The sequence below is a fragment of the Marasmius oreades genome, chromosome 2 (assembly GCF_018924745.1).
Source record: "Marasmius oreades isolate 03SP1 chromosome 2, whole genome shotgun sequence".
Taxonomy (NCBI): domain Eukaryota; kingdom Fungi; phylum Basidiomycota; class Agaricomycetes; order Agaricales; family Marasmiaceae; genus Marasmius; species Marasmius oreades.
This window is the reverse complement of record NC_057324.1, coordinates 4517008-4544437: the sequence shown is the minus strand read 5'-3', so window position 1 is coordinate 4544437 and position 27430 is coordinate 4517008. Positions and strand designations below refer to the sequence as shown.

The window sequence follows — 27430 nt, the reverse complement described above, 5'->3', positions numbered from 1 at the left end:
GCAACGAGTTTCTTCCAAGAAGCCTGTGGGGTGTCGATTGGACAGGGTACATTCAACGCAGTTACCGGAAATCAGACTATCTACAATCACTGTGTTGTTGAGCGGCGGGAGAAGAAACGTAGAATATACGATGAGGTATGTAAACACAGTGATTTGGAGGTATACAGTTCCAATGAACCGTCGTAGTTCCCTGACATCCAACGGGGACGGGTCCGCAGACTCAAGGACCTTGGTCACGAAGATCTTTTGTTGCGCTGGAATTCCACGTTGCAAGAATACATCACACTCGAAAGCACAATCAGTACCGCCAAGCTCCATGGCGACAGCTCAAGTTTTACGGTGGTGTCGTATAAGGGGCAGGATGCGCAAAAGGCGGGTCATATTAACTTATAGCTTTTCAATCAGGAGAAATCACATGCGAACATGACTCTCCCAGGCATGGAAACAGGACTTTCGACAGTTCTCTGAAACTACGTATGTCTGTTTGCACTGTCTGGAGGGGCATTGACTGAGCGGATACCAGAAATGCGACCAAGATGCAATTGTTCGGGATTAACCGGTCGAGCGTGCCTCTACTGATATTCTATGGGGGTGAGATTCTTGTCGTTGTTCGGGTTCTCACTGACAGATTAGTGTAGAGCTCGTGCCTATCGCCCATTTCTGGGACAGGCTTGGAGCGTTCGGACGAGGTTATGTCCTCACATTGGCTGTAAGCATCCAAGAATAATTTTTGTGACCTCAATTTGAATCAACAGCTTACGGAGCAGTGTCGCATATGGTATTGTAGTCCAACTACTGTGTGGATAGATTCCGAGCAAGGAACTTTGATTCGTGGATTGGAGGGGCCCAATCACTATCTAGGTGATGCCGACGCCTTCAATCATAATGTTGTCAAGTCACTGCCATCGAGTGTCGAACTTCTCGACGAAGACGTTTGCTTCCGTTACTTCTCTCAGTTCCCACTGGGTAAGGGTTTTGACCGTGACGCCATTGACATAATCCACTCCATGTCCGAGAGAGGAGCGGCCGGATCTCCGGTTATCAATCGACCTCGACCCCACGTCCTTTCTAGTAAGACAGATTCCTTAATCACAGTCGGAAGTATTGTCTGGGAAAATTATGGTTGCTTTGGCGACCAAGTCGTTATGACAGATGGAAGAACAAGGTGCGTCGTGGAATACGTTGAATGTCAGTGGCTGAGGTACGTGCAGATTTACTCTTACAGACTCGGACAAAGACCCCAGGTTGCATTTATGTTCCGACGTCGACCAGAATTCCTGGATGTCGCAGGCTTCGAGTGTATTTCACCGACTCGGAATCTCGTTGGATGATGATTTGTCGCCTTACAGTGAGCTCGAGTCTTGCTTCGAAAGATCTCTGACCAAGCTAATCTTTTTAGAGTTCGCTGTGCCAGTCATCCGCCTAACAGCGTCAATTGGAAATTCGCAACAACGCTCGGAGGATCAACCCATATACTTCTTCCTCCATCCAGTACCCGAACATGGCGTGCCCACCCACACCTGGTCTTATGATGCGGATGGAAAAACATCCATCCCATACCATCATTGTGAATACCTTGGTCTACCTACTGAGCTTAGCATGAATCGCTTCACATGGACTTGCTGGCCTCAGAGCGAGACGTACAAATCCATCCACAAATGGCAGGTTGCGAGAGGATTTGATCCAACCACCACCGAGTTCGCACGTTACCTTGAATATTCCATATTCGAAGTTCAGCCAGAGTCAGTGTCATCTCAGATTGAAGAACTGGGTATGGAATGGGTATCATCTACTGCCTTGGTCTGATCATTCACACTCAAACTTTGTTAGACCCCTCCGAAGCATCAAGCTCAAGTATCGTAGAAAATCCACGCAAAAATGATCCAGGTCAATGTGAGCCCGCCATCCTCCCCTCATCGCTCTATCCTCAGCCATCAACTGTTCCTCTGGCAGCTGCAGTCAGTTCAATCTGGTCAGCAATCACTGCTCCCCTCACTTATGCCGCCGATGAGGACTCGAAAATTTCGGCGGCATTGATGTAGTCGGAGCGATAGGATCATCCGGTCATCCGGAGAATGGTTCAGTATTGGTATGTAACCAAGCTTCATGCCATTGCAACTGCATGATTTACATTCACATCTCGGATAGTAGGACTGCCTATGAGTGTACAATAATTAATATCAAGAAGCAATCAAATCACATGGTAGAACAATATTTTCCCGAATTGAAGCTTGAAAGTCCGGTGTCTTGAATAAACAGGTTGTATTCGGAACTCAACAGCGAACCTCAGCATTAACGGTGCCACCGGGTGGTTATACAGTTGCTCAGATTTGGCTAACGGGAAAAGTTTGAGTCGGGCTTCGTGAGATGGTTTCTTCTTTTGGACTCGAAAGGCGTAATTCACTTGATGATACTCGAATTTATCGAGGGATTCCCGCCTTAAATCTCTTGAAGGATCATGCGACTCCGCTCCTTTTGTTTTTCGAGGTTCTATCTGGATACCTTGGAAGCTTTCAGTAAACTGACGCTCCTATTTGGGATTCGATTGTTCTGGGAGAGCTAAGCTGTTCAAAGTCAAAGTGAGCAAACCGTGGAGGGGAGGGACACATGCTGGAAGATGCACTTCACGATCCGAGCTTTTCATCCTTGCACGCTACTGTCTACATCCTTTCAATCTCTTTGATCTCATTTATCTGCCTCCATTCGACCTGAGATTCAAGTCGCATATAATGCGGATAATGGCTGTTGTCCAATGCCGCGAGCAACAACGAGCGTGTATTCGAAACTGATGGAAATGAGTAGGATTATTTGAATTGCGGTAGAGGTGTAAAGCTCGAGAGGTGCAAGTCTGTGAACTGGAACTGTTGCTGTGATGGCCGTTTGAGACCAAGAGACGCGAACCTCGCAAGACTGTAAGACCCACATATACAAACACGCACTACTTGAACCTCCCAGGACGAGGGAAATCCTCTGTGTTTCCATGCAGAATTAAAATAATCAACAAGCGTCTTATCTAGGTTCTCGATGACCTCTCTTTCCTAGACAACTTCACAGAAACATCGTTAACCCTCAATGTCATCACAGTTCTAGCATCCAGGAGCCTGTTATTCCATCCCTCCACGACCACAAGTAGCGGTTCAACGTCCAACCTTCCTTTCCTAGGAAGCACACGTCTTCAGCTGTAGTAAACATCCTGCCAACGCATGTGCGAGCACCAATCAGGGGTCTTCTTCTTGATGAGTGCTTCAGCTTCGTCTCCACAGACATCGCTAGGCGCTTGCTCCAGGTAGGCGCCTACGTGGATTCTGGACGTGGCATTGGCCTGTAAAAGTTCACGTCTGAGCAACGTCTGAGGATGGAAAAAAGAAAACACAAAAAAAAGTAAAGAAACATACCAGTATGGTAAGCGCAACTCATTAATTATCATTATACGCCTCAAGAGACCCACCCTTCAATTTGAGCTCCCCGACCTCCAGGGCTCGCTCATTGCCATCACCGACAAGGTTTTGCTAGGAACTCGTTGAAGAGAGCGAGACAATGGTAGCGGCGAGCTCAAGAGCTTTGAGTAGGGTGTATCGGGCAACGTCTGAAATGGCGACCAGAGTGGGCTTCGTGAGATTATCTGGGCATACTTTGGCGATCATCTGGAGCACGGTTAACATTCAGTTCGAATAGTCAAACTCGTGGAGAACAGAAACGTACGCGCTCGACGGAGTATAAAACACTACATTGAGTAGCTTCAGGGACGTATTTTAATTCCTGCACAGTGAGGCTCTTTGCCACCCGTAAACTCGTTGGCAGTTTTCTGAACGTCTTATAAGCACCTAGAGGGTACTGATCTTGCATTCACTAGTTCCGAGCTAGAAGGGAGGGAAACGGTTAGAGTAAAAGAATACCTCCGACAAAGGTGTCGAGAGACACGTACCAGGAACATCAGTATCTTGTTCAATATCCTTTGACAACTCGGTCATGAAAGCAACGCAAATACAACTTCAAAAGAGCAGTATAACGCTGAGGACGACGCGGCGTGTCGTCATGAAGGAACCCTCTATTAATGAATAGTCTGAAAGCGCTATGTCTGTTCGGGATTCTTGAGCCGTGCTTAAAACACATTGTTGCCCTGAGTGTGTACGCGCTTGTTCTGGATTTGGGTATTATCGTGACTGAGGCGGTGGAAGCTAGGATCATAAAAGGAGTAAGACAAGCCTGGGAAAACTCTCAAGTCAACATTACGTCGTCTGTGAATTTGTCATAATCCACCGCGAGGAACTGCTTTCCATCATACGACAAGTCCGCTGTTGACCCCACCGTTTATGCCATCCTTACTAGCAGTAAGGTCGGGTTCTTCATAATGCCCTCGTCCAACCCCCCTTCTTCTCCTGCAATCCTCCCGATGTACCTTATACTTGTCGCCGTTATCTCGCTTCTACATTCCCGAACCGGTGGAGGGTTGGCTGAAAGAGGATAGATTTCGGTATATAGGCGAGCAGTCAAAGCCGTTTGAGATTTTCAAACTCGACATACGCGTTGAACAAGGGTCGAAGTACGTATTGTAGTCTGCATTCGGATACAGACAGGATTGACAGTCTTTCCTTTATCGAACCAGCCCTGTCCGTTGTGTACAATATGGTCCCAATATGGTGCCCACTATCAACTCACACGAACCGCACGAAAGAACTGCATCAAGTTTGACAGCTCCCTGGGAGTATGCGATGAATATAGACATCACTGTATCAAAAACCGTTCGACAACATTGCGAACACCAGACCGCTGTGCTATGTTCATCAATCCTGGCTCAGACTGATCGTTGTCCAGCGGATTCGAAGTGCGGTCTACACAGCTTAATTCCTCTCTTCACTTCCACCATTTTCAATGAGTTTCTTCCGAGAAGCACGTGGGGTTTCGATTGGACAGGGCACATTCAACGTGGTTACAGGAAATCAGACAATCAACACCTACAAGCACTATATTGTTGAGCGGCAGGACAAGAAACGTACAATCTACGATGAGGTGTGTAAATCCGTCCATGTGCGGCCTGGAGGCCTGGGGTTCTAATGAACGTCGCAGTTCCCTGACATCCAACGCGGACTTGTCCGCAGACTCAAGGACGTTGATCGCAAAGATCTTTTGTTACGCTGGAATAAGAGGTTAAAAAGAATTGAAGTAGAGTTTATGGTCGAGAGAACAATTAGCACCGCCAAGATTAATGGTGATACTAGCTCAAGTTTTACGGTGGTGTCGTATAAAGGGCAGGATGCGCAAAAGGTGGGTCGTGACTAGCTCAATTAGGAGATATCGACATCTCATACGAATGGGACGTTTCAGGCATGGAAAAAGGACTTTCTACGCTTCTTCGAAACTATGTATGTCTGTTTGCGCTGTCTGGACATACATTGACTGAGTGGATACCAGATGTACGACCAAGATGCAACTGTTCGGGATTAACCGGTCCAGTGTGCCTCTGCTGATATTTTATGGAGGTGAGAGTAACATTGTCGTTGTGCGTGTTCTCGCTAATAGATCGGTGCAGAGCTAGTGCCTCTCGCCCATTTCTGGGATAGGCTTGGAGAGTTGGGGCAAAGTTATGCCTACACATTGGCTGTAAGCATCAAGCATAGGTTTTGTATCCTCGATTTGAACAGCTTACACAGTGGGACAAATGGGAATGTAGTCCATCCAGGGTGTGGATAGATACCGAGCAAGGAATTCTTGTTCATGGACTGGAGGGGCCCGATCACAATCTATTTCATTTTTTCATTACTGTCGAGCCGCTGCCATCGAGCGTCGAACTTCTTCTCGAGGAAGATGTTTGCTTCCGCTACTTCTCTCGATTCCCATTGGTCAAGAAATTTGACATGCGCGTCATTGAGGTGTTCCACTGTGCGTCGGAGATAGAGGAAGGGGGGCCTTGGATTGTCAAGAGACCTTGCGTCGTTTCTAGTAGGACAATTTTTGTAATCGCAGTTGGAAGAGAAGTATGGACGGTATATGGATGTCTTGACAACCAAGTATTGATGCCAGATGGAAGAGCAAGGTGTGTTGAAGAATATCATTTGAATATCAGTGGCTGATCGACGTACAGATTCACTCTTACATCAGACGAAGACTCAACGTCAACTTTTGGTTTTTACTCCAGTAAATATCGCGACGAGACCCACTGGCTCTCGCAGGCTCCGAGTGTCTTTCATAGACTCGGCATTTCATTGAACAAGGATCTCTCGTCTTACAGTGAGCCTTGCCGTGAAGAACCTCGAACAAAGCTAATCTTTTTAGAGCTCATCCTGCCAGACATCTGCTTAACAGGATCAATTGGAAACTTGCAACGATGCTTGGGGGACCTACCTATATACTTCTTCCTCTATCCACTAAAATACGGTTCAGCCGCCATCGCCAGCCACACCTGGTCTTACGACGAAAATGGAAAAACATCCATTCCATACCATCATTGTGAATACCTTGGTCTACCCACCAAGCTTAGCATGAAACACGTCGCAAACAAGACGATTCACTGGCCTAGCAAGACATACAAATCCATCCACAAATGGCAGGTTGCGAGAGGATTTGATCCAACCACCACCGAGTTCGCGCGTTACCTTGAATATTCCCTATTCGAAGTTCAGCCACTGGAATCAGTGTCATCTCAGATCGAAGAACTGGATATGGGTGAGTTCCATTTCTTATCATCTACTACTTACTGCCTTGGTCTGATCATTCACATGCTCGAGCTCTGTTAGACCCCTCTGAAGCACCAACGTCAACTAATCCGGAGAATGTGTGACCACTTTATGTCATTGCCACACTAAGATTCGCATGCCAGATAGTAGGACTGTCTATAAGTACTGCACACTATCCGATTAAAAGGTTGGGAAAGTGACGGACACAGTACAACTTGGTTGAGAAGACATTCGAAACAATGTTTCGCCGCTTGAAGCTTGAAAGTTCGGTGTCTCGAATAAACGGGATGTATTCGGAACTCAAATTGAACATAACGATGCGACCTGAGTGATATCGGCTCGGATTTGGCTAACTGGAAAAGTTTGCGTCGGGCTTCGTGGAATGGTTTCTTCTTTTGGACTTGAAAGGCATACTAGATCCACTGGATGATACTCGAATTTATCGTGGGATTCCCGCCTGCGACATTTCAAATCTCTTGAATGATCATACGACTCCACTCCTTTTGTTTTTCGACGTTCTATCTGGATATCTTGGAACCAGTAAACTGGCCTTCCTATTTGAAATTTGATTGCTCCGGGAGAGTCGAGAACTAAGCCGTTCAAAGCCAAAGTGAGGAAATGGGGAGATGAGGAATACAGACGCACTTCACGATCCGAGCTTTTCATCCCTGCACGCTACATCCTTTCATTCTTATCGCCTTTGATACCAGTTGAATGCCTCTGTTCGACCTGAGAGTCACCACGTCGCGAATGCGGATACTGGCCGTTGTGCCAGCAGCGCGCATTAATATTGAGCAACAACTGTCAACGAGCGTGTCGTCAAAACTGATGGCCTTGAAAAATGAATACGGTTCTTTAAATTTTTTCCAGAAGATATGAAAAGCACAAGCAATGCGAGTCTGTGAATTGCTGCTGTGATGGTTATTGAGAACAAGAGACGAGCACACGCGATCTCGACCCACAAATTATCAAGTATCTTATGTAGGTTCTCGACAACCTCTCTCTCCTGATCAACGACCAATCAACGACACAAAAACATCGCTGACAATAATATGATCGCAGTTCCAGCATCCATAATTCCATCCCTCCACGACTCCATCTGCCCCAAGCAGCGGTTCAATACTCCTTTCCCATGAAGCGCACGGCTTCAATGTTCTAGCAAGCTTCCTTGCATCGCGTGCGCGAGCATCTGCGGAAAATCCCAATCAGTGTCTTTTGGTGCCAGCGGCGATGAGCGCCCCATCACCAGACTTGGTCGTAGTTTTAGGTTACTAGGAGGAAGCTTCTATCTGTAGAAGCCCACGTTTGAGATAAAAAAGAACCGCAGCGATTGCAACATATATACCGGTATGGTCAGTGTGACTTGCTATAAGACTCGAGACACCCCTCCCTTTCGAACGACTTGTTCCTTGTGTGAAAGCCCGTGGAGTCAGAGAGTGAGTCAACGGTAATCCTACACCCGGAGCCGGAAATGGCAACGGGGGTGGGCTTCTAGACTCGCTACCAGTCGCGTTCGCCATGTGCTTGTGATATTGTTTATGCATGATATGGTTTTGTTTATTGTGCAAATCTCCTATATATAATGGGACAAAGAGACCTGATTATCAGCGATTATCAGCGATTATCTCCAAAAAATGATCTATGCGACAGGACCAGGGTAAATTAAAGCGGAGATCGAAATTTCCTGCGTGCACGACAATGTCCCCTCCCTTTGAGCTACAGTAACGTAGTATTTTTCATGTTCCTGTTTATTTATTCCTACTGTTATCTGACATGCATCTATACTTCAACTGTTATGAGATGTAACTTTTATATTCCCACACACTTTTTTGGTAATAATTTGTCATCTCTCACTGTCTCCTCTCCCCTTCTCTAACTGTACTGTTTTTCCACAGGTTACAGGTTTTTCTGTGCATGGGACAGGGAGGGAATGGGGTAGGCCACCCTGTACAAAGTTCTGTACACAGTACAAGTCCTCCACCTGCTATTTATGTCACCCACTATACAACATGTACTGATTTGGCACAGAATACTTTCCCCATGGGTTTGTACCTGTAAAATGGGATAGAGCATGGCCATACCTGCAGATAGGGAAGTTGGAACAGCACGGGTTGGTGGGTTTTCCTGTGCATGGGATGGGGCTGGAATGGATTAGTCACCCTGTACAAGTCCCATACCCACCATACTTTTTTCCATGGGTAACGGGTAGGACAGGTGTAATTACGCCTCTGACACAGGATGTTCACAGAACAGGTCATGTGATATGAATACAGTGGGCCAAGGGACACAAACTTTCCCCCCATGGGTGATTCATGCTGTTCACTACCTGCAGAACTCCTACAGAGCACAAGTAAGCAGGTGTATAAACATGCAAAAAAACTCGGCACAAAGGGCCGGGTCATAAGCTTGTATTCGCCAATGCGACTTTTTGATCCACGTGGCGAAGCGGATGGTCGCGAGCCTAGTGGGCTTCGTGAGACTATAAGTAATCCCATCTGGAGCATGATTAGCGAGTCAAACTCGTGGAGAACAGGCACGTACGTGAAGCATTGGACAACGTGCTGATGTTCCTGACTTTGTTTACGTTGAGCGGGGAACTGGCACCTCAGGCAGGGTTCTGACAGGTAACGTAAGGGGCTGATAGGCCCCCGTAGGAACCGTGAGAAAAGGGCCTATGAGGTCTTCCTACCCAGAGGACGTAATCACATCTCTCCCTACTTACACCTACCAGTAGCGCATCAACAAGGATGTAGAAGCATGTATCGTTCACGTTACCCAATCACACCTTTTTTCTCAATACCTTTTATCCTTCGCGACGCGTTTCACTCCTCAAAATGCCCTTCGGAACGGTTGTTCGTAGTCCAGGAAAAAAGCGGATGAAGGCCAGGGCAGACCACTACGTGTCCGTACCAGGAAACGCACGAAAGCGTGCAGCAATCCAGTCGCGACTCGCGTCGCTTATAGCTACTGCACGAGCAGCCAGCTCGCCGTTAGTAAACGATGGCGGACAGACGCAAGAGGAGATGGTCGATATTGCAGAGGGGGAGCCAGGCAGAGATGTTGGAGGGGTTGACCAGGATGGTATAGCCGGAAGGAATGGTATGGACATCGATATTCTGGAACCCGCAGATCCAGATTCGTTCATCAGCTACATTACTGGAATATCGACACCCAGCCTGAATCTGCCTTCATCGGATAATGTCAGTACGACACGTCTCAGTGACGCGTCTTCGTTGAATATACGCTGGAAAGACCTACTCCCAACCCTGATGGATTCTTTCCTGGTCTATCGCAACAAGTCCGTGCGCAGGCTCGATCCGTTACCGCTGCAATTCACACGTCACTGTTCGACGGGAACCTGTAAACCAAGACAGTCAAAAGTGCGGTGTTACACGTTGTGCAGTGCGTGCAGGCTTCCTTTCGTCTTTATGGCGTTTTTCTGATATAGCGTACAGGTTACTGCGATATCGTGGTACCTCACTGTGAATGCCTGACATTACCTCAGGTTTTAGTGCAGCATGGAATGTTCCCCGCATCTCCCTCACGCCTACGGACCGCATTCTCCATCGAGCTCCTTGACCTGTATCATAGGTTGTGGCAGCGTTCATCGGATGCAATTACATCCTTCTCTAGTGCCCTAATTGCAACATACAAGTACCGCGGTTTTTCGTTGTATGGTGAAAAGGTACGGAGTCATCTACTTATCCGAAACTTAGAGGTTTATATTGGTCCTCTGACTCTAGGGCGGTGAACAGCATGACCCGATTCGTCGTCCGCTTAGCCAGGCTATACAATGGTATGACTGTCTTGCAGTCATGGTAGAACGCCAGGTAAACAACATCATTGATACCTGCATCTCCGAGGGTAGTGCGCCTTCTCCTACTGCTCATGCCTCTGGCTCGTCGAATTTACGGGCGGCTGTCGACACTGCACCGACGCCCGCAGCGCTTGAACCGTTTGGCAGCGGTGCGCCGGGTCCTTTCGAGGAGTTGTCCAAAGACGAGTGTGCTGCAAGGTTACAGCGCCTGTGTCCCTGCTGCTTCGGTGGTAATAAATATGGGCTTTCATTTGACGAGTAGGTGATTCTATCATATCTGTATGCTCCGTCCTTGACTTTGTTCATATGGTAGTGGTGGCGACATTCACGTAGCACTTGATGGTAATTTGCACCATCGACAGCTAGCTTCGGCTGGAGAGGGAGTTCCCTTTTATGACTCAACACGATTTCTCTCCAAGGCCTTTGTGGATAGCGTAGGAGAGCGGATGGCAGCAGCCCGAAAGAAACCACCAAAACCTCGAAATCCGAAGGTTCCTGATGAAGCAATTGATCAGTGTCGTGAGTCTTATCATGCTGCAAAGGGTGACTCGAAGAATGCGGCTTCGGATGTCTTTCGTGAAAGGGGACTTATGGGACTTGTTTGCCGACACGACATACCAGTTCTCATAGCGTCTATCGATACGCCAGGGGAACAACAGAAGTATGCGATAGCACTGTTTGAAGCACTGCATCTACAGCTGGTCAACACGGATCTGGTTTTACATTTGAGGATGGTATTTCCAGTACGTTTTTCTCTTCTCTATCTCCGTTATCTACTCATCCCCTCTGTTTATAGGGCTGAAGAATACTGGAACGGAGAAGGCACCCCCTATCTCAATGCAGGACTTCATTGGGGGGGCAAGAGTTCCGAAGCGTTCATCGTCTTCCCCCCCACCTGTTGAAGATCGTGGACAAGATCCACGTGCGCAGAAGAAGCCACGACAAGGTTCCTACTCGCTCCCAGAATTCCCTGCATTCAGTGCAGGAACCGTCGCTTCCTCTACAGCTACTGCCCCCGTAAAACACGCCACTCCAGCTGTACAACAAGCTGCCCCAATGTTGCACGCTCCAGCAGCTAACGCCGCCGTACAACCGGCTGCCCCTTTGCAGGCCACTCCAACAACAGCAGCACCACCTGGCCCATACTGGCAGACTCCCCCCCATGCACCGCTTCAGTGGCCATCTGGAACTGTTCCGGGACACCCTGGATATCCATCCAATGTGGCACCGTTTGCCGCCCCCACGCCAACCTCACAGCAACCTGGATATCCATCGTTCGCCCCCCCCATGCCTACCGCACAGCGACCAGCCATGTCCCAGGAACAGTTTCAGCAATTTCTTGCGCTTGCGGCGTCTCTCTATCAACCTCAACCTGGTAATATACCTGGTGCGAGTGGCTATTCTATGCGGGGGCAGGATGCTGCTCCAAAGTAGGTTCGTTACACTCCATACCACTGCATTCGTACGATTACCTGTGCTCTCCAGTTGACTGGTACATGCTCCTTCATTTGTGCTGTCGTTTACAGAGAACAATACATCTATTATGTGTAGAATGTGTAAATTCGTCTCCTACAACGCTTAAGTCCTTGCATAGTAGAACAGTAGGGACCTGAGAACAGGCACGTCGTCTGGGTAGGAAGACCTCATAGGCCCTTTTCTCACGGTTCCTACGGGGGCCTATCAGCCCCTTACGTTACCTGTCAGAACCCTGCCTGAGGTGGGAACTGGCAGGAGCAGGATTTTGCATGTTCTCACGGTTCCGGCTTCTCCTCCTCAACGATATACGACGCGCGTAGTTTATTCGCTTTTTCTTTAAGGTCAGTGTTCAACAAGCTCAAGCTCCAGCCTTGTACAGGGTACTTGACCATGCTGGCCACTGGATTGTTAAAGCTATAGTAGTATGATATCCGGATATAGACAGGAAGTAAATGACTCTTCCGAGAACAGGATCTATATGCAAGCAGCCATATATACCAGTTATGTGGAGTACGAATGCCCAAAACGTGGACTACAGTGTGAGTTGATGTTTACGACACACTGCGGAGGATCTAGATTAGGTTTCGGCAGCTCCCGACTATGGGACGAAGACAGACAAAACAATAATGGATCAAGAACCATCTTACGAAGTTCGAACCCCAAGCCGTTATGCTACTGGTCCTTGGCCAGTGGTGAAAGGCCCAATCGACCAAACTGCGGTTCACACCACCCCACTTTCTTACTCACTTCCACCTTTGCAATGAGTTTCTTCCAAGAAGCCTCTGGGATCTCAATTCGACAGGGCACATTTAACGCCGTTGAGGGAAACCAGACAAACAACATCTACAGTCACTCTGTTGTTGAGGGGTGGAGGAAGAAACAGGGGATATATGACGAGGTGTGTAAACAAAGCGACCTGGAAATGCAGCCACTATAAGCAAAGTCGTCTAGTTCCCTGACATCCGACGCGGACTTGTTTACCGAATGAAGGACGTTGACCACGGAGATTGCATCATTTCCTGGAATTTCGTGTTACAAAAATACGAAACGGTTGAAAGAACAATCAGCACCGCCAAAATCCATGGCGACAGCTCAGGCTCAAGGTTTACTGTGGCATCATATAAGGGGCAGAATGCACAAAAGGCGGGTCACCATTAGGTTTTTTAAGAGAAATCTCATACGAACACGAGCATGATTCTCCAGGCATGGAAAAAGGACTTCCGACAGTTCTCTTCAACTACGTATGTCTGTTTGGACTGCTTGAGGGGCATTGACTGACTCGGAGTGAATACCAGAGATACAACGAAGATGCAACTGTTCGGGATTAACCGGTCCAGTGTGCCTCTGCTGATCTTTTACGGAGGTGAGCCCTGGTCGTTGTTCGCGTTCTCGGCTGATAGATTGGCTCAGAGCTTGTGCCTCTTGCCCATTTCTGGGATAGGCTTGGGGAGATCGGGCGAAGTTATGCTGCGACATTGGCTGTAAGCGTCAAGTATCATAGTTTTCGTGACCTCGATTCGAATCACCCTACACAGTGGCGCGTATGGAATTGTAGACCGTCTACGGTGTGGATAGACCCCAAGCAAGGAACTCTTGTTCGTGGACTGGAGGGGCCCGATCGCAAACTAAATGATCATTTTTGGATTGATAAGGTTTCGGAGACGCTGCCATCGAGCGTCGAACTTCTTTTCCAGGAAGACATTTGCATCCGTTACTTCTCTCGGTTCAATCCATCGGTCAAGGAATATGACGAAGACGGCTTTAAAGTGTTGTGCATCGCGTCCTACTTGACAGCAGGAGAGGGACCCCCGATTACCCATCGACCACACGTCCTTTCAAGTGAGACAAATTCCATAATCGCAGTCGGAAGTGGCAGTTACTGGGATGGATATGGGTGCCTTGCCGACCGAGTCGTTATGCCAGATGGAAGAACAAGGCGCGTCGTGGAATATGTTGGATGTCAGTGGCTGACCACTGTATAGATTCACCCGTACAGACTTGGACTCAGAGTTGAGATTATACTCCAATACATTGAGCGACCGGATTGCCTGTCAGTGGGTCTCGCAGGCTTCCAGTGTCTTCCACGGACTCGGAATATCGTTGAACGATCGGTCGTCTTACAGTGAGTCTTCCTTCAAAGGATTAGTATCCACCAAAGCTAACCTTTCTAGAACTTATCGTGCCAGACATCTGTTTGAGAGGATCGATTCAAGAGTCCGAAGTCCAATGCGAGCAACGGCGCTCGGAAGATCCACCCATATACTTCTTCCTCCATCCGCTCCCTATCTCTCTGCGACTCGAAGATAGTTCAGTCATGCCCACCCACACCTGGTCGTATGACCAAAATGGAGAAACATCCATCCCACGCCATCATTGCGAATACCTTGGTCTACCCACAGAGCTTAGCGTAGAACGGTTCACAAGCAAGAGATATCACTGGCCGAGCGAGATATACAAAGCCCTCGACAAGTGGCAGACTGCAAGAGGATTTGACCCAACCACTACCGACTATGCGCGTTACCTTGAATATCCCACTGGGATATTCAAGGTAACGGGGCCCGCCATGTATGAAGTTCAGCTGGAGTCAGGATCAGCTAGATTTGAAGAATTGGGTGCGGGTGAGTAGGCTTCCATCCCTTGTCATTTTGCATTGCCAGTCCGACAATTCTCTCTCTCGGTTTGTCAGGCCCCTCTGACGTATTAACTATCGGGGAAAATTCATGCAAGGATGAGCAAGGTCAATGTGAGCCTGCCCGCGATCATTCCCTCATTACTCTTTTCTCAACCACTGACCATTTCTCTTGGCAGCCACGATCTGTTCAATCTGGTCAACACTCACCGCTCCGTTCACGTACGCCGCCGATGAGGATTCGAAAATTTCGGCGGCATTGATGTAGTGGAATGGTCATTCGAAGAAATCAGGTTGTAACCAAAGCTTCATGTCATTGCAGTTACACGATTTACAAAGTTCACAGATAGTGGGACTGCACAGTACGAGTTGGAACTAAATCGCAGGACAGCGACGCTATTGAGACATTCACATCTCGCTCTCGTTACCAATGTCTACTCTTGAGGTTTGGGTGTTTGGCTAATGGTTAAATGGGATAGCTAGGCATTGGCCGCTCTTTCTAATAGGTCGTCCACTTCAGTCATCTTGAAGAGAAGATAAGGTTCGATTGAATTCCAGCTATGACTCTCCTATCATCTATGTTCGGTTTCGGCGAGTGTTGCAGCAGATGCATTTTTCACCTAGATTCGGATGAAGTTCGATTAATTCGGGTAACGCGTGAACAGCTTCGCGAACCAGAACTAGCGTTGAGTGAATGAGTTATTCAGTAAAGGCCTGGCAGGTGTTAATAGCAGCGAGAGAGAGGTGATAGATTCTGATGAGCGTACGGTCATTTTCTTCGTCCGTTACCGAGTTAGAAGCCAAAGCGAGGATTAGATCGAGATTTGGTCATCCTGAAGTCACACGATATCGGTCCATGTCGGTCCACAACGTGAGTCACATATTGCCCTGCCCCTCGTCATCGAGACGAGGCTCATCGATAACCCTCACCACGACGTATAATTTATTTCCATGCTAACTTGAATTAGAATATGGTCAAGGGAAGCGGAAAGTCGTCTGCTAGCTCAGCAACGCGCAAGAAGCACGCTCAAAAACAGACCCGAAAAACTGCAGGGACAGACGAACAAGAACCACAAGAACCGAAGGTGAAGAAAGAAAAGAAGGAAAAGGGGAAGAAAAAGGAACTACGACCCAAGGTCTTTATTCCTCCAGTCAAGCCGGCACCTGTGCAACCTGATCCTCTTGAAACAACTGGTCTCGCACATCAACTTCCGCCAGAGTTACTGGTCTCACTGCGGAGCCTATCCAAAAAGTACACCGTAACAAAGCAGAAAGGATTAGAGGATCTGCAGTGTGGTTGGGTCGAAAAGTTTCTGAAGGGAGAAGCTCCCGAGAACGAGTATGTGCTGGTCGATATGTTGCCTGTTTGGGTGAGTAAAAGTTTTCGATTTGTTCCTCCCCTTTTCTCATGGTTCCCAGCTGCATCATCTTCCGTCTCTTTTCATTCACCCATCTCGGCGGATACGATTACTTACAGCAACGTTGCACGATGCGCTCTTCCAAGTTTCGGCGGTGAAAGACCAAATCATATTTTCATTGACGGAATCCTTGGATGAAGATCAGATTTCGAGCATTATTGGCTCATGGTGCATTGCAGTACACGATATTGACCAAGTCGTAGCGAATGCAGCGGTGGCATCATGGCGAAAGCTCATGTCGGCATTGAACGATGACAAGACAGCGGAGATGATACCGTTTCTACGTTCGTTTGTTCAACGAGCTGCGTTAGACCCGAATGGGACCTACTTGTACCTCAACCCCCCAGCGCCAGTAGCACTTCCTCCTCCTCCATCGAAGAAGGCCATTTTGGCAGGACGATCGAATCCCTCCAGAAGTAATACTCCAGACGTCGACTCTAGATCAAAGGCAGAAGCTGTCGAGGAAACAGAACAAGATAGGATGGCGAGGATTCGAGTTGGAGCTTTTGGATCTATAAGATGGTTGTTAGGTCTGTATCTGCGATTTTTGTCACAACTTTATTCACTCTTCTCTCTTGTCAAGACAACCACAGTACGATATCGTCCTTCACATCGTTTTTTGACAGTCCCGCCCTTTGGTCAAGTCTATATCCTGCAGAACGCTGTTCGTTTTGGGATGGAGGGTCTTTCGGTTTCGGGCAGCCTAACGTCAGGAAGAGCGGCTGGATATTACTACAAGCGTTATTGCGGGCGCTAAAAGGACTTGCCGACCACCAGAAGACTCTTTTGTCAACTCTGGGCACGGCCGTTCTACGCTCAGCATGGATTGAGCGGGACAGGACTGTTCAACAGAATATGTGGCAGCCACTACTTCTCTTTCTAAAAGGTGTGTTCCACTCTCAACTATGTTGTTTTGCTCCTTCTGATGCTCTTCATGAAGAATTTCCGCAGTCCTGGAAGATCGAGGTAGAAAGCGAATCGGATGATGAAGACGAAGAAGAAAACAAGCCATCCAGGCAGCTACGCTCCTCTCTTGCATATGCCGAATTCCTTCAATTCCTCCAGTCAGGATGTGGTGGCTCGCCAATACAAGGCTATCCAACGGTAGTCATCATCCTTTCCACAATCCCTTCGGAGGTAAGTAACTACCAGATTCACCACATTCTGTCTCAAAGCTGACATCCTTGTCTTGACCAGACCCTCGCATCACCAACACATTCACTCGATGAGTTTTTTACCTCATTCTGGGCAGCTATCGATGGCCGTGCATTAAGCTCTTTGGAAAGATCGGCCGCATGCGCTCAGTTCTTATCCGCGTTTCTGGAGTGCTTAGTATTTTTGGTGAAACGGTCGTGGCGGGATAAGGAAAGGACCGATGGCAACGTCCAGTCGTTGTTCCCTCATGCTTCCAGTCCGACGGAAGTCGATGGTTCTGTTAAGGTTATGGTGAAGAAACAGCTGGAACGAGTTTGGACGGAACTCGAATCATTTGCGTTAAAGGTTGAAGAGAAAGTGGCTAGCGAGCAGCTTTGTAGGACTTTGGAACACTTGGGAAAGATCGATGCGGGTGAGCGCCACGGTCCTAGCTTTCGAGACGTATTTTGAGCATCCGCCTTTTCAGCGCTATGGCAATCGTCTTGGGAAGCTTTATCGGACTTCATCAGGCATTCGTTTATGAAGGCACCCACGTTAGTCTGTAGTGTCGTCGCTGCACTCTTGAACGCCGAAGGGAAGCTCAGGGAGGCTGGCCACGAACTCTTGCACAAAATCGTGGGCCAAGCTCTCCATCAGTATCAGGCAACTTTGGCCGCTGTACAAGAGCCTGAAATGCAGCAGAAGGCCAAACCACTGACGAAGTTCTTTGTCTCCGCTTTTGAATTCCTTGGAGAGGAGTTGCGCAAAGATTCAGTGTTATGCGAGGTACGCAAGCTAACCTCTTTCTCGGCAATTTCCTCTAAACTGTGTTTTTATCCCAGAACATGGATCAATTGGCGACACGAAATGCATATACCTTACTTTTCGCTTCAGAAGTTAAACATTCGTTCCTACTCGCATATCTCTCGTCAAATCTAGTTGCAGAGGAGAAAAGGCAGAGGTGCTGGCAGCATCTTCTCGCAGAGATCTCTCTCTATCCGGATGCTCTGGTTCTCAACTTGTCGCGAACCCTCGATGCGTTGGATGCGGACGATAGGCTACATAACCTCAGGCCTAAGGCCGACGAGTTGGATTCCTTGGTTGGAAGATTTCTGATTGAAGCCCTTGGAGATAGTTTTGGACATGTACCCCTCATAAGAAGGATATTGAAAAACCCGAGTAAGTCTCTTCGAGCCCTGTGGTATCCTTTTATCCTTAACTCTTTCTTTTCCGCATCTCGTCCAGGACCTCTCCTCTCCGACAGTTGCCGTCTCGAGCTATCTCAAAGCCTTGCGTCTTCTTTTTCACTCCTACTTGATAATGCATTGCACGAAGAGGACGTTTTGATAAGTAGCTTTGACGTCGTGCTGGATCTCCTTGCCATCGTATTGCAGAACGAGCGCGGAAACGGAAGTCTTGCCCCTACCGTGTTACCGGAAGTCTTCGTGTTCGCGCACCTCCTATCAAAGTTCCACGATCCTTCACCTGCGTTGAGTACGGCACGAAGGATATGGGAAGAATGGAAGAAAGAAACGGATGGAGGCAATGAAGCAGTGAATGGTCAGATCGTAGAAAGATTACGGATCATATTGGCGGATGTTGATTCACGGTCATTGTGAGTTCATGCTACTCAAGAGTTGAGCTGACGCCGTGGCTGACAAACTCTTACAGGCCAGAACATATCATTCAAGCCTCCAGATCTCTTCCCTCTGTCGATCCCCTTCTTGGCCTCCTACCATCAGAAGCCGATCTCAACCGCATGTTGGATAGCCTGGCTTCAGACCCCATTCATCACAGCTTAGCGGTTCTCGAACCTCTGATACCTCCTCCGTCCATGTTTTTGGAGGAGTCGTTCTCACCTCCCTCATTCGACTCTCACGGCCATTCCCACTATGCACGCCTAGTAACCGCCTTGATCTCTATTATCGTCGAAGATCGTCAAACAGCCAAACAAAACGTTTGGATTCTTCGACATCTTTTTGCGTTTTCAATATACGCTGAAGATCTGATCAATTTCCCTGCTGGTCGAAGCCCGTTATTCTCTAAAACCGCGATCGATTTTGAATTGGGCGATTTGGTCTCGAAGGTTCATCAGATAACGACATATATACTGTTTACGTCTGGCAATGAAACAAAGGATGCTTTGGAGGTTCTGACCGGGAAGTCGAAGGTAGAAACTGCTGGATTGACGAAGTTCATTGTGGACATGATTAAGGTGTCTCAGGCTACGGAGACCATCAGAGATTTCCGCGTGTTGTGTCGCGTCCTGCATCATGTATTTGATGATGTTGAGAGGAATGAAGCTGAGCAGTGGGCTGCGTTCGCGAGGAGTATCGAAAGAACTGGTAAGCCTGAGCACCTACTACGATATGATTTATTAATCCCTCTCGTTTTAGCCCCAAACACTTCCATCGCAATCATGTCTTTAATCAACGCTTTCGGCTCTGAACCCCCTCGACTGGAGAGATACCGAAATGAACTTGCTGCTTTGTTGACGGGTGTTCGCGCTTCGAATGTTGATACTGAAGGGTTGATGATTCTTCGTAAATTGGCAGCTGTAGCTCCCCCGGTCGACTCGGATGTGGTTTTCTTACCCCAACACAGAGCTGTGAACGTCATCAAAACATTCCAACAGTGGGTTACATCTGACGATGACGACGTTGGTGAAGACGTTGAATGTGCAATGACCCTGGTTTTTGGGCATCTCACCCCTATTCTTCAGCATGTTGCGGGTAATCATTGGGCGTTCATTTTTGATGTGGTTGAGAACAATCTTGAAGTGAGTGTTCTTTTTGTGGGAAATCCCTTTCCCTTTCAATTCTGACAGGTTGAATAGAATTCTGAGATGTCGAACGCCTCTACACTAGTTACGCTGGCGAGGACACTGAATCTGATCACCTTGATACAAGACCTCGCGTCCACGAATAAAGCTTTGCGCGTTGAATGGCGAGAGCGAGAGTCTTCTATACTGACCGCGGTGAGGGATTTCGCTGCCTCGCAACTAGGTAAGTCTTCCACAGTTCCTCACAGAGGTGTTCCAATGCATTAACCCGGAGCGTTCCCAGATTCTCAAGCTCCGTCAGCTCCAGCATCTGCATGCCGCGAGCTTATTCTTTCGATTGTTCAGAACCTGCCTTCAAACCTAGTTGACCACGAAAGTCTTCCCAAGGTGATGTCTTGCTGCACTCACCAAAGCTATTAAGCTGACTGACCTGGCAACTAATAGATGTGTCATCTTCTCTCGGACCCTTCCCTGGACGTTCAAAAGATGGCGTATAAGCTACTTCAACAGGTGGCTAAGAAGCGAACGGAACATTTCGTGGTCGAAGCAGGTGTGGATACGGAGGACAAGTTCAAGGCTGAACTACCTCATGAACTTTTGGTCGCGCTTCAACAACAGAACTCCGACTTCAATCTTAGTGAAACTGATCAGGAACAGGTAAGGTCACTTGTTTGATTTGAACTGGCATAGATCTAATCGGCTGTTAGAACATGTTCGGGTATCTCTTGGGATGGATGTTGTTATTCGATTTGTTCATTGACACAGTGCGTGTTCTCTAATTTTGCGTGAATGGGTTCTGATTAGTGGTTCACCTAAGTCGATGAAAGTCCGCTCTGGCTATATCGAACACCTCCGGAATCTGGAGATCATTCCGACATGCTTTATACCGACTATATTTGCGCTTCTCGACCTTGACAGCGGGGGTGCCATCAAGGCGTTCAAGTTGGATGTATGGGAGGTGGAGGAATACCATGTTGCCTGTGCGTTCGCGTGCTTCTCGTTGGTGGACATATATTGATCGTTCTTTTCCAGACTACGAGCCTGGGGAACCTTTCAGTCTTCCTGTACTCGCTGCGCATCTGTACTACCGTGCACTTCTTACGGTACCTTCCATATTCTACAGCTGGGTCTTGGATTGCAAAGATGCTCAGCTATCATCCGCCATTGAACAGTATACCTCGACGCACTTCTCCCCTGCTATCATTAATACCGAGCTTGACCATGTCAAAGGTGCTGCGGATCTTGCAGGAGACGAGAATCTTTCTATCAAAGTTGCCAACTCGGTCAACGAGGTCGCTGCTACTTATTTAGTGGATGAGCATCAGCTGGAGATAAAGATCAGGATACCCAACGACTGGCCTTTACACCGAATTGAAATCCGGGACATCAAGATGGTTGGTGTGGACGAGAAACGTTGGAGAGCATGGATTTTGGCGGTACAACAAATCTTGTGGGCTCAAAACGGAAGGATAGCGGATGGATTGGCGTTGTTCAAGAAAAATGTGGCTTTGCATTTCGAAGGGCAGGTGGAGTGCGCGATATGTTATTCGTACGTCTTTTTTCTTCTTCTGGAAGTGCTAGTTACTAGTTATAACATTCTCGATATAGGATCATTAGTGTCATGGACGGAAGTCTACCCAAGAAGCCGTGTAGGACTTGCAAAAACCGATTCCATGCAGGGTGTTTGTTCAAGGTAGGTTCATGTCAACTCTGGTACCCTTCCGTCGGTGGTTGCTGATGCGAAAATTTTGTAGTGGTTCAATACAAGTCATTCTTCCAGTTGCCCGCTTTGTCGGTCAGATATTCTGCATTAACTGCTTGTAGTCCCATCATTGTATGATATAGACCGGTAGTGAATTATATACTATATACATGTATCGATAGTGCATGATGTACATGTAGTCCTTCAAAGCGTCCAAAAGCGTCACATTTGTGTGACAAACGCAACCACAGGACGTGACATACGAACTCTACTCCGCCCTTTAACTTTGCATTTGCTACATAGAAAATCCAAGCTACCGAACTACGTTCCTCGAAACACTCTACAGTCCGTTTCCAAATAACTTTTGGCCGCAAGCAGACAATCGAAAAACAAGCTCGAGACAAACTTTTCCATGATACAAACGGGCTTAATTCAGAAAGCTCACAGTGACCTGGTCACTGACGCGTCGTACGATTACTATGGACTTCGTTTAGCAACGTGTGGACTTGATCAAAGGTCGAATTCTTTTTTCCTTCGAGCGATCACGAATTGGGCGTTGAAAATTGGCTAGAATAAAGATATGGCAATTGGACGGGGAAAATGGGTCATGGAGTGTAGAAGATGACTGGAAGGTACGATGAAAGCTCTGGATTCGCTATTAGTGTTAGTCTGACTGCCTCGTACTCACAGGCCCACGATGCCGCGGTATCAAAAGTGAGCTGGGCGCATCCGGAATTCGGACCAATCATAGCGTCGTCCTCGTTTGACCGCACTGTAAAAATATGGGAGCAAGCGACTGTTGTGAACGAACCTCAAGAGGTCAACGGAGCTACGTCCACTCAACCATCGTCCTCGAGGTGGGTGGAAAGAGCTGTACTTCTGGATGCTCGAGGGACTGTGAGAGCAGTAGAGTTTGCACCGCACCATTTCGGACTCAAACTTGTAGGTCGCTTCTCAATCGCTCCCGCTCGACAAGGCTCATCTCGCTTTACTGTTAGGCAACAATATCGACTGACAACTTCCTACGTATCTACGAGTGTCTCGAACAACCCTCCCTTACCACTTGGCAACTTTCGGAAGAAGTGGATGTCCTCTCGATACCTACCTCAACATACTCTTCCTATCATTCTCGTGCACACAGTGTAGCGCTTGCAACGCCTACTCAAACACATGCACCTCTCGATGGTGCTCCAGCATCGCTCGTAGCACAGGCGCTCCTGCAACAACAAACACCAGCTCCGTCAAGACCAGGTTTAGGCAGTCGTGAAGCCGATGGTGGGTGGTGTATATCTTGGTGTAAAGAACGATATTGGGGGGAAATTATTGCTGCTGGATGTGGTGTCAATGGCTTAATCAAGGTCAGTCTTTGTTATTGTTTTTTTAATCCCCTCCCTGAGATGGATCTTTCTCTTGTCAGATAATACAACTGTCTCCTTCCCGACGTCCTACAACACTCTTAGTCCTGGATCCCAATGCACCACCAACGCCTCTGGCTGTACCTGCACTCCCTTCCACTAAGGAGAGTGGTGGTAGTCCATCTGGATCACCCTTGCAGGTTCAAGATTCGGAGCAACCTACGCCCCATTCCATCATTTCGGTCTCTTGGGCACCGTCCTGCGGCCGCTCTTACCATCTGGTCGCTACAGGAAGTCGTGACGGTCGAGTACGAATCTGGAAGGTCAAACCGGCGATTGACCGTGATGACCTCGATGAAATGGAGGAGGCCGATGCGCAAGATGAAGTTGGCTGGACAGCAACCCTGGTGGCTGATCATGATGATCACAAGTAAGCCCTCTCTTCACTTTCAGTTGCGATTCGAAAATTGACCGTTTCTGGCTGTAGGTCTTCGGTGGGGAGGGTGGATTGGAATGTAACTGGGTGAGTTGCGCCCCTCTCATGTTCATTTCCATGGAATACTGAATCAAAGGGTTGTTGCAGGACTGTTCTCTCATCTGCAGGGAATGACGGGCGAATAAGATTATGGAAGGCGACTATTGGTGGAACCATCTGGCGGCCCGCTGGCACCATCGGGGTCGAGCAAAAATCAGAGGCCGACCACAACGGTCGCTCAGAAGATGTTGATATGCAGTGACCAACATTTACTCGTGTACAGTTATCTGATCCAGGAAATCGGTCTTGTCTGTCGCAGCGTCCAGAAAGGTTACTATTCAAACAATCTGAGATCCAGGGGTCTACATCCGTATGGATTTACCGTAAGTCTTCACAGCTCTTCCGTTAACTTTTACCAGGTCACTTTGGTGGGCCAAAGGGAAATGTATGATGACTTGCGTGTACATCGGGTGACAACCCGGCTTTCTATCACATCTACGGCAGCGCCCAGTACGCGCCCATTGCCGAAGAAACCGTGAATTTAGTCAGGACGAAGGGATTTTTCATGTACACCGGTTCCGGTGGGGACATTCCAGTGCATGCGGGGCACATGCCCTATGAGTGCATGAGTCGTCACCTATCTCTGTAAGTCTTCTATACTGTAAAGTAACTCGTGGAACGACTAAGTGGATTGCAATTTCATGAACTGATAACTACACGTGGGATCTCGTTTGCATAGCTTATGGAACAGCTCACTTATTTCTTCAATAGATCTTGGCGCTACATTTTTCCAGAAGAAACGCGCGCTCGGTTTGAGCAGTGGAATGACTCAGAAGGCTGTAGAGACCATGGACATGATGCATGGTGTGTCGTGATCGTCTGCCTACGGTAGCATAGATAAAAAGGCTTGAAGCCCCCAGATATGAAGACCCCTCTTCGTTCTCAAGCCATCCGTCTCTCGTTCCCCTAGTATCATGGGGAAGCCAACTATAGCCGCTATCGTGTCACCCTCCGATTCCAAAACCAAATTCAAACCCGAATCTCAGGAAACAGAGGTGCTTAACCTCGGAGTTTTTCAAGTCATCGTAGAGAAACGGTCTTCCTTTCGTGATGCACTCACTCTCGTGAAACTTCACGAAGTAACGGAACACTGGATCAAGTCATACCAGACCTTGAAACATCTCTTGAGCGAGGTTCTAGCTATTCAGCCATTCCTCGTCATTGTTCTACTTGGGTTGAAGATGTGGCATGAAATGCAGTATGTGTTGATGTTGAGCCTCGAAACGAAGATATTGAGTGTGGTATGTTGGCTTCTATTCTTTTTGAGCTCCATTCTGACAATACTTTAGATCGAATCTAGTCTCAAGACCGGATCGGTGGACACACGTGCTGTTTTGAATACGTTAATGACTCGGATTTTCTTCGTTATACTGGGCTCGTATATTGGAGAACGGTGGTATGATGTCCATTAACTCTTTTCATCTGTCAAACTTAACTTCGGGAATATGTAGTCGTGAACTAGAACCCGGCTTGAAAGCTCAGATAATAAATCATTACGAGACTATCCTTATGAATAGTCTGTAACGTATTCCTTGCGGCTCACGATATCTGTGCTGACACGGTATTCTTCACTGAACAGCTAAACTAAGCATGGATCTCCCGAGTTTACAAGGTGTGTTTGATTCTGGTTTTCATCACAAGGTCGTGATTATTCGAATATTCACCCATCGTCCCTCAGAAAACATCAAGTTTGATCAGATCACAGCTTGCCTGCCTTGGAATACCATCGAGACGATAGTCGAAGTTTTCGCCAAGGTTGCAGCCCTCGTAGGACAACTGGGATTCGTCCTTAGCTTTGTTCGTTCAGGAAACCACGGCCTTATGTACACCATGGCTTGTCTGGCTAATCCCGTGATGACAATGGTCTTGAAAGACAATCTTTGGAGTCGTCGTGCGTTCACTTCCGCGGTGTTTTTCACAACATTCTGTTATCCTGATTCGTGGAATCGTTATTTGTCAGCTCGCGTTGTCCGAACCACCAACGAGGACTATAACAGGATGTCTGCGCTGGGCAGCCTCACGGAGAAGACTTACAGGCATGAGGTCATAAGTGGGAACCTCGTACAGTTTATTCTTTCAGGTAGGGGTGAATTTTATTCATTCCTGATCAACAAGCCCTCTGATCTTCAGTCTTGAATTCCAGAATACCGAAAAGCGCGAGCTGCGCTAGGGAAGATATCCACGGACTATCCGGAAACTCAATATTATAAACTCAATTCGTCGTTCAAGAAGGAAGCCCTCAAAGAATTGGCGGAGGACCTCCCTATGGTGTGTTGTTAAACTTTTTCGAGGTGTTTTCAGGTAACATTTAGTTGAATTTGTCAGCTATACAATGTGTGTGTCGTTCTGCTGCGCCCAGGGCAGATGAGCTTAACTATGATGGCCACGCTTCAACAATCCTCTTCCCTCCTTCGATGGTCGTTTTATCTTATCCATCACGAGCTAGAGACGTTCGCGCGAAGGATCAGCGACATGCAGCAGTTTTATGATCTTCAAAGGACGATGACGATCGTAAAAGACGGAGCGAAGTCATATCCTAACGAGAATGAGTCGTCAAAAGGCATGGCTTTTGAACTCAAGTGCGTGCACCGCTCCGTGTCCTCGCGCAAGCTCGATGCTAACCGATGTTTGTATTCATAGTAACGTGGCATTTTCCTATCCTTCAGACGTCGACGAGGACAAAGTCGAGGGTAAGGACTCTTCTAACTCGGAGAAGCGACCTGCCCTTGATGGTGTTTCCTTCCGAATTGGTGCCGGTGAACTCGTTGTCGTCGTCGGCGCAAACGGCAGCGGGAAGTCGACGTTCATAAATCTTCTTACAAGGATGTACGATGTTTCCTCCGGGGAGATTTTAGTAGACGGGGACGATATTCGTACTCTCAAACTATCGGATTTCCGCCAAGCTACTGCTACTCTTACTCAAGATCATAGTCTTCTCCCCCTCTCGATCGCGGAGAACATTGGGCTTGGGGATCCAGAAAATGCGAGAGATAGGGGAAAGATACTGGAAGCAGCCCGGAAAGGTGGCTGTGAGAAAATCGTGGAGAAGCTTGATTCAGGACTAGATACGGTTCTGGATCCTGCGGGAATTCAGTATCATTGGTTAGTAGATGAGTCTAAGAAGGATACAGAGCTGGCAAAAGAAGTGAAGAAATTGAGGAAGTCGAGTAATGTGTCCGGTGGGTCTGATCGTTGTTGCTTTGTTTGTTCGTGAGTATTTATCGGTTCGTGACGACATCAGGCGGCGAACGACAACGTTTGGTAGCGTAAGTGGTACTCCATTTTTCAGGTGTGGTTTGACTCGCTGACTCGGGATCCCCGTTTACAGGGCCCGTACCTTTATGCGCTTCAACTCCAACAAAATTAAGTTTGTCGCGGTCGATGAGCCCAGCTCTGCTCTCGATCCTAGCGGTGAAGTGGAGCTATTCGATCATCTAAGAGAGGCGAGAGCAGGAAAGACTATGCTCTTCGTTACCCACCGTTTCGGTCCAATCACGAAGTATGCTGATCAAATAATGTGAGTGAGCTTCCGTGCAAGCAGACCCGTCTGACAAAAGTTTGTCCATACTAGCTGTATGAAGGAAGGGAAGGTCTACGAGCATGGAACACACGAACAACTTATGGTAAAGCAAGGAGAATATTATAAGATGTATAATGTCCAAGCTAAAGCTTTTGAGAAAACAAAAGCTGAGAGCGCCGAGGTAATAGAGTCGGAGAAGGATTGAAGCAATAAGGGCAATCTTCAGGTGCAGGGAAGGTATTATGATGGACCCATAATGGACGTTTCTTAGTAACGCAATGTAATGCCATGTATTGTTAGAACTCGATGTAAGGTGTATTTTTGGAAGCAACTACTTCTCGTCGCGTTATCTTCGCGTGACCGCGACAGATCTGCATCAGCTGACCGT

At 47.8% G+C, this 27430-nt stretch overlaps 8 protein-coding genes across 9 annotated transcripts; 7 read left to right on the top strand and 1 right to left on the bottom strand.

Annotated features, from left to right (window-relative positions):
* Positions 1–536: 536 nt before the first annotated feature.
* Positions 537–2042, top strand: E1B28_005189 (uncharacterized protein; the record flags this gene model as incomplete). The annotated part of the gene is made up of 7 exons (XM_043149740.1): positions 537–591; positions 639–709; positions 768–1165; positions 1212–1348; positions 1400–1771; positions 1831–1893; positions 1954–2042. 7 exons carry the CDS (start codon positions 537–539, stop codon positions 2040–2042), a joined length of 1185 nt encoding a protein of 394 aa, XP_043014348.1.
* Positions 2043–2929: 887 nt separating this feature from the next.
* Positions 2930–4160, bottom strand: E1B28_005188 (uncharacterized protein). Its single transcript, XM_043149739.1, has 4 exons — positions 3926–4160; positions 3703–3860; positions 3396–3644; positions 2930–3322 (listed from the first exon to the last, which is right to left on the bottom strand). Exons 2-3 carry the CDS (start codon positions 3844–3846, stop codon positions 3510–3512), a joined length of 279 nt encoding a protein of 92 aa, XP_043014347.1. The 5' UTR covers positions 3847–3860; positions 3926–4160; the 3' UTR covers positions 2930–3322; positions 3396–3509.
* A 99-nt stretch (positions 4161–4259) lies between these two features.
* E1B28_005187 (uncharacterized protein) lies at positions 4260–7082 on the top strand. 2 transcript variants are annotated; one of them, XM_043149738.1, is made up of 10 exons: positions 4260–4543; positions 4607–5010; positions 5068–5265; positions 5326–5363; positions 5413–5480; positions 5531–5601; positions 5652–6034; positions 6083–6228; positions 6276–6663; positions 6735–7082. In XM_043149738.1, exons 2-9 carry the CDS (start codon positions 4873–4875, stop codon positions 6449–6451), a joined length of 1218 nt encoding a protein of 405 aa, XP_043014346.1. In that variant the 5' UTR covers positions 4260–4543; positions 4607–4872; the 3' UTR covers positions 6452–6663; positions 6735–7082. The 2 variants fall into 2 exon arrangements, with proteins under 2 accessions (XP_043014346.1, XP_043014345.1); XM_043149737.1 differs by having other exon boundaries at positions 6274–6663; positions 6726–7082.
* Positions 7083–9508: 2426 nt separating this feature from the next.
* Positions 9509–11925, top strand: E1B28_005186 (uncharacterized protein; the record flags this gene model as incomplete). The annotated part of the gene is made up of 5 exons (XM_043149736.1): positions 9509–10076; positions 10130–10359; positions 10418–10749; positions 10805–11234; positions 11296–11925. 5 exons carry the CDS (start codon positions 9509–9511, stop codon positions 11923–11925), a joined length of 2190 nt encoding a protein of 729 aa, XP_043014344.1.
* Positions 11926–12268: 343 nt separating this feature from the next.
* E1B28_005185 (uncharacterized protein) lies at positions 12269–13112 on the top strand (the record flags this gene model as incomplete). The annotated part of the gene is made up of 3 exons (XM_043149735.1): positions 12269–12506; positions 12559–12865; positions 12919–13112. Coding segments are annotated over exons 1-3 (524 nt in total), but the record flags the coding sequence as incomplete, so codon positions are not given.
* Positions 13113–15453: 2341 nt separating this feature from the next.
* On the top strand, positions 15454–21876 carry E1B28_005184 (uncharacterized protein). Its single transcript, XM_043149734.1, has 17 exons — positions 15454–15966; positions 16016–16900; positions 16955–17151; positions 17212–17581; positions 17636–17934; positions 17991–18327; positions 18394–18763; positions 18820–19493; positions 19545–19927; positions 19985–20153; positions 20214–20317; positions 20375–20587; positions 20638–20694; positions 20748–20910; positions 20963–21479; positions 21539–21623; positions 21685–21876. Exons 2-17 carry the CDS (start codon positions 16534–16536, stop codon positions 21742–21744), a joined length of 4365 nt encoding a protein of 1454 aa, XP_043014342.1. The 5' UTR covers positions 15454–15966; positions 16016–16533; the 3' UTR covers positions 21745–21876.
* A 168-nt stretch (positions 21877–22044) lies between these two features.
* E1B28_005183 (uncharacterized protein) lies at positions 22045–23724 on the top strand (the record flags this gene model as incomplete). Its single annotated transcript, XM_043149733.1, has 7 exons — positions 22045–22148; positions 22204–22264; positions 22323–22574; positions 22631–22990; positions 23050–23417; positions 23475–23510; positions 23571–23724. 7 exons carry the CDS (start codon positions 22045–22047, stop codon positions 23722–23724), a joined length of 1335 nt encoding a protein of 444 aa, XP_043014341.1.
* Positions 23725–24120: 396 nt separating this feature from the next.
* On the top strand, positions 24121–27388 carry E1B28_005182 (uncharacterized protein). Its single transcript, XM_043149732.1, has 13 exons — positions 24121–24181; positions 24234–24720; positions 24823–24918; positions 24974–25038; positions 25102–25134; positions 25201–25413; positions 25483–25602; positions 25666–25790; positions 25848–26101; positions 26163–26701; positions 26764–26788; positions 26851–27039; positions 27094–27388. The coding sequence occupies exons 2-13, from the start codon at positions 24437–24439 to the stop codon at positions 27245–27247; spliced, it is 2097 nt and encodes a 698-aa protein (XP_043014340.1). The 5' UTR covers positions 24121–24181; positions 24234–24436; the 3' UTR covers positions 27248–27388.
* The last annotated feature ends 42 nt before the right edge of the window (positions 27389–27430 follow it).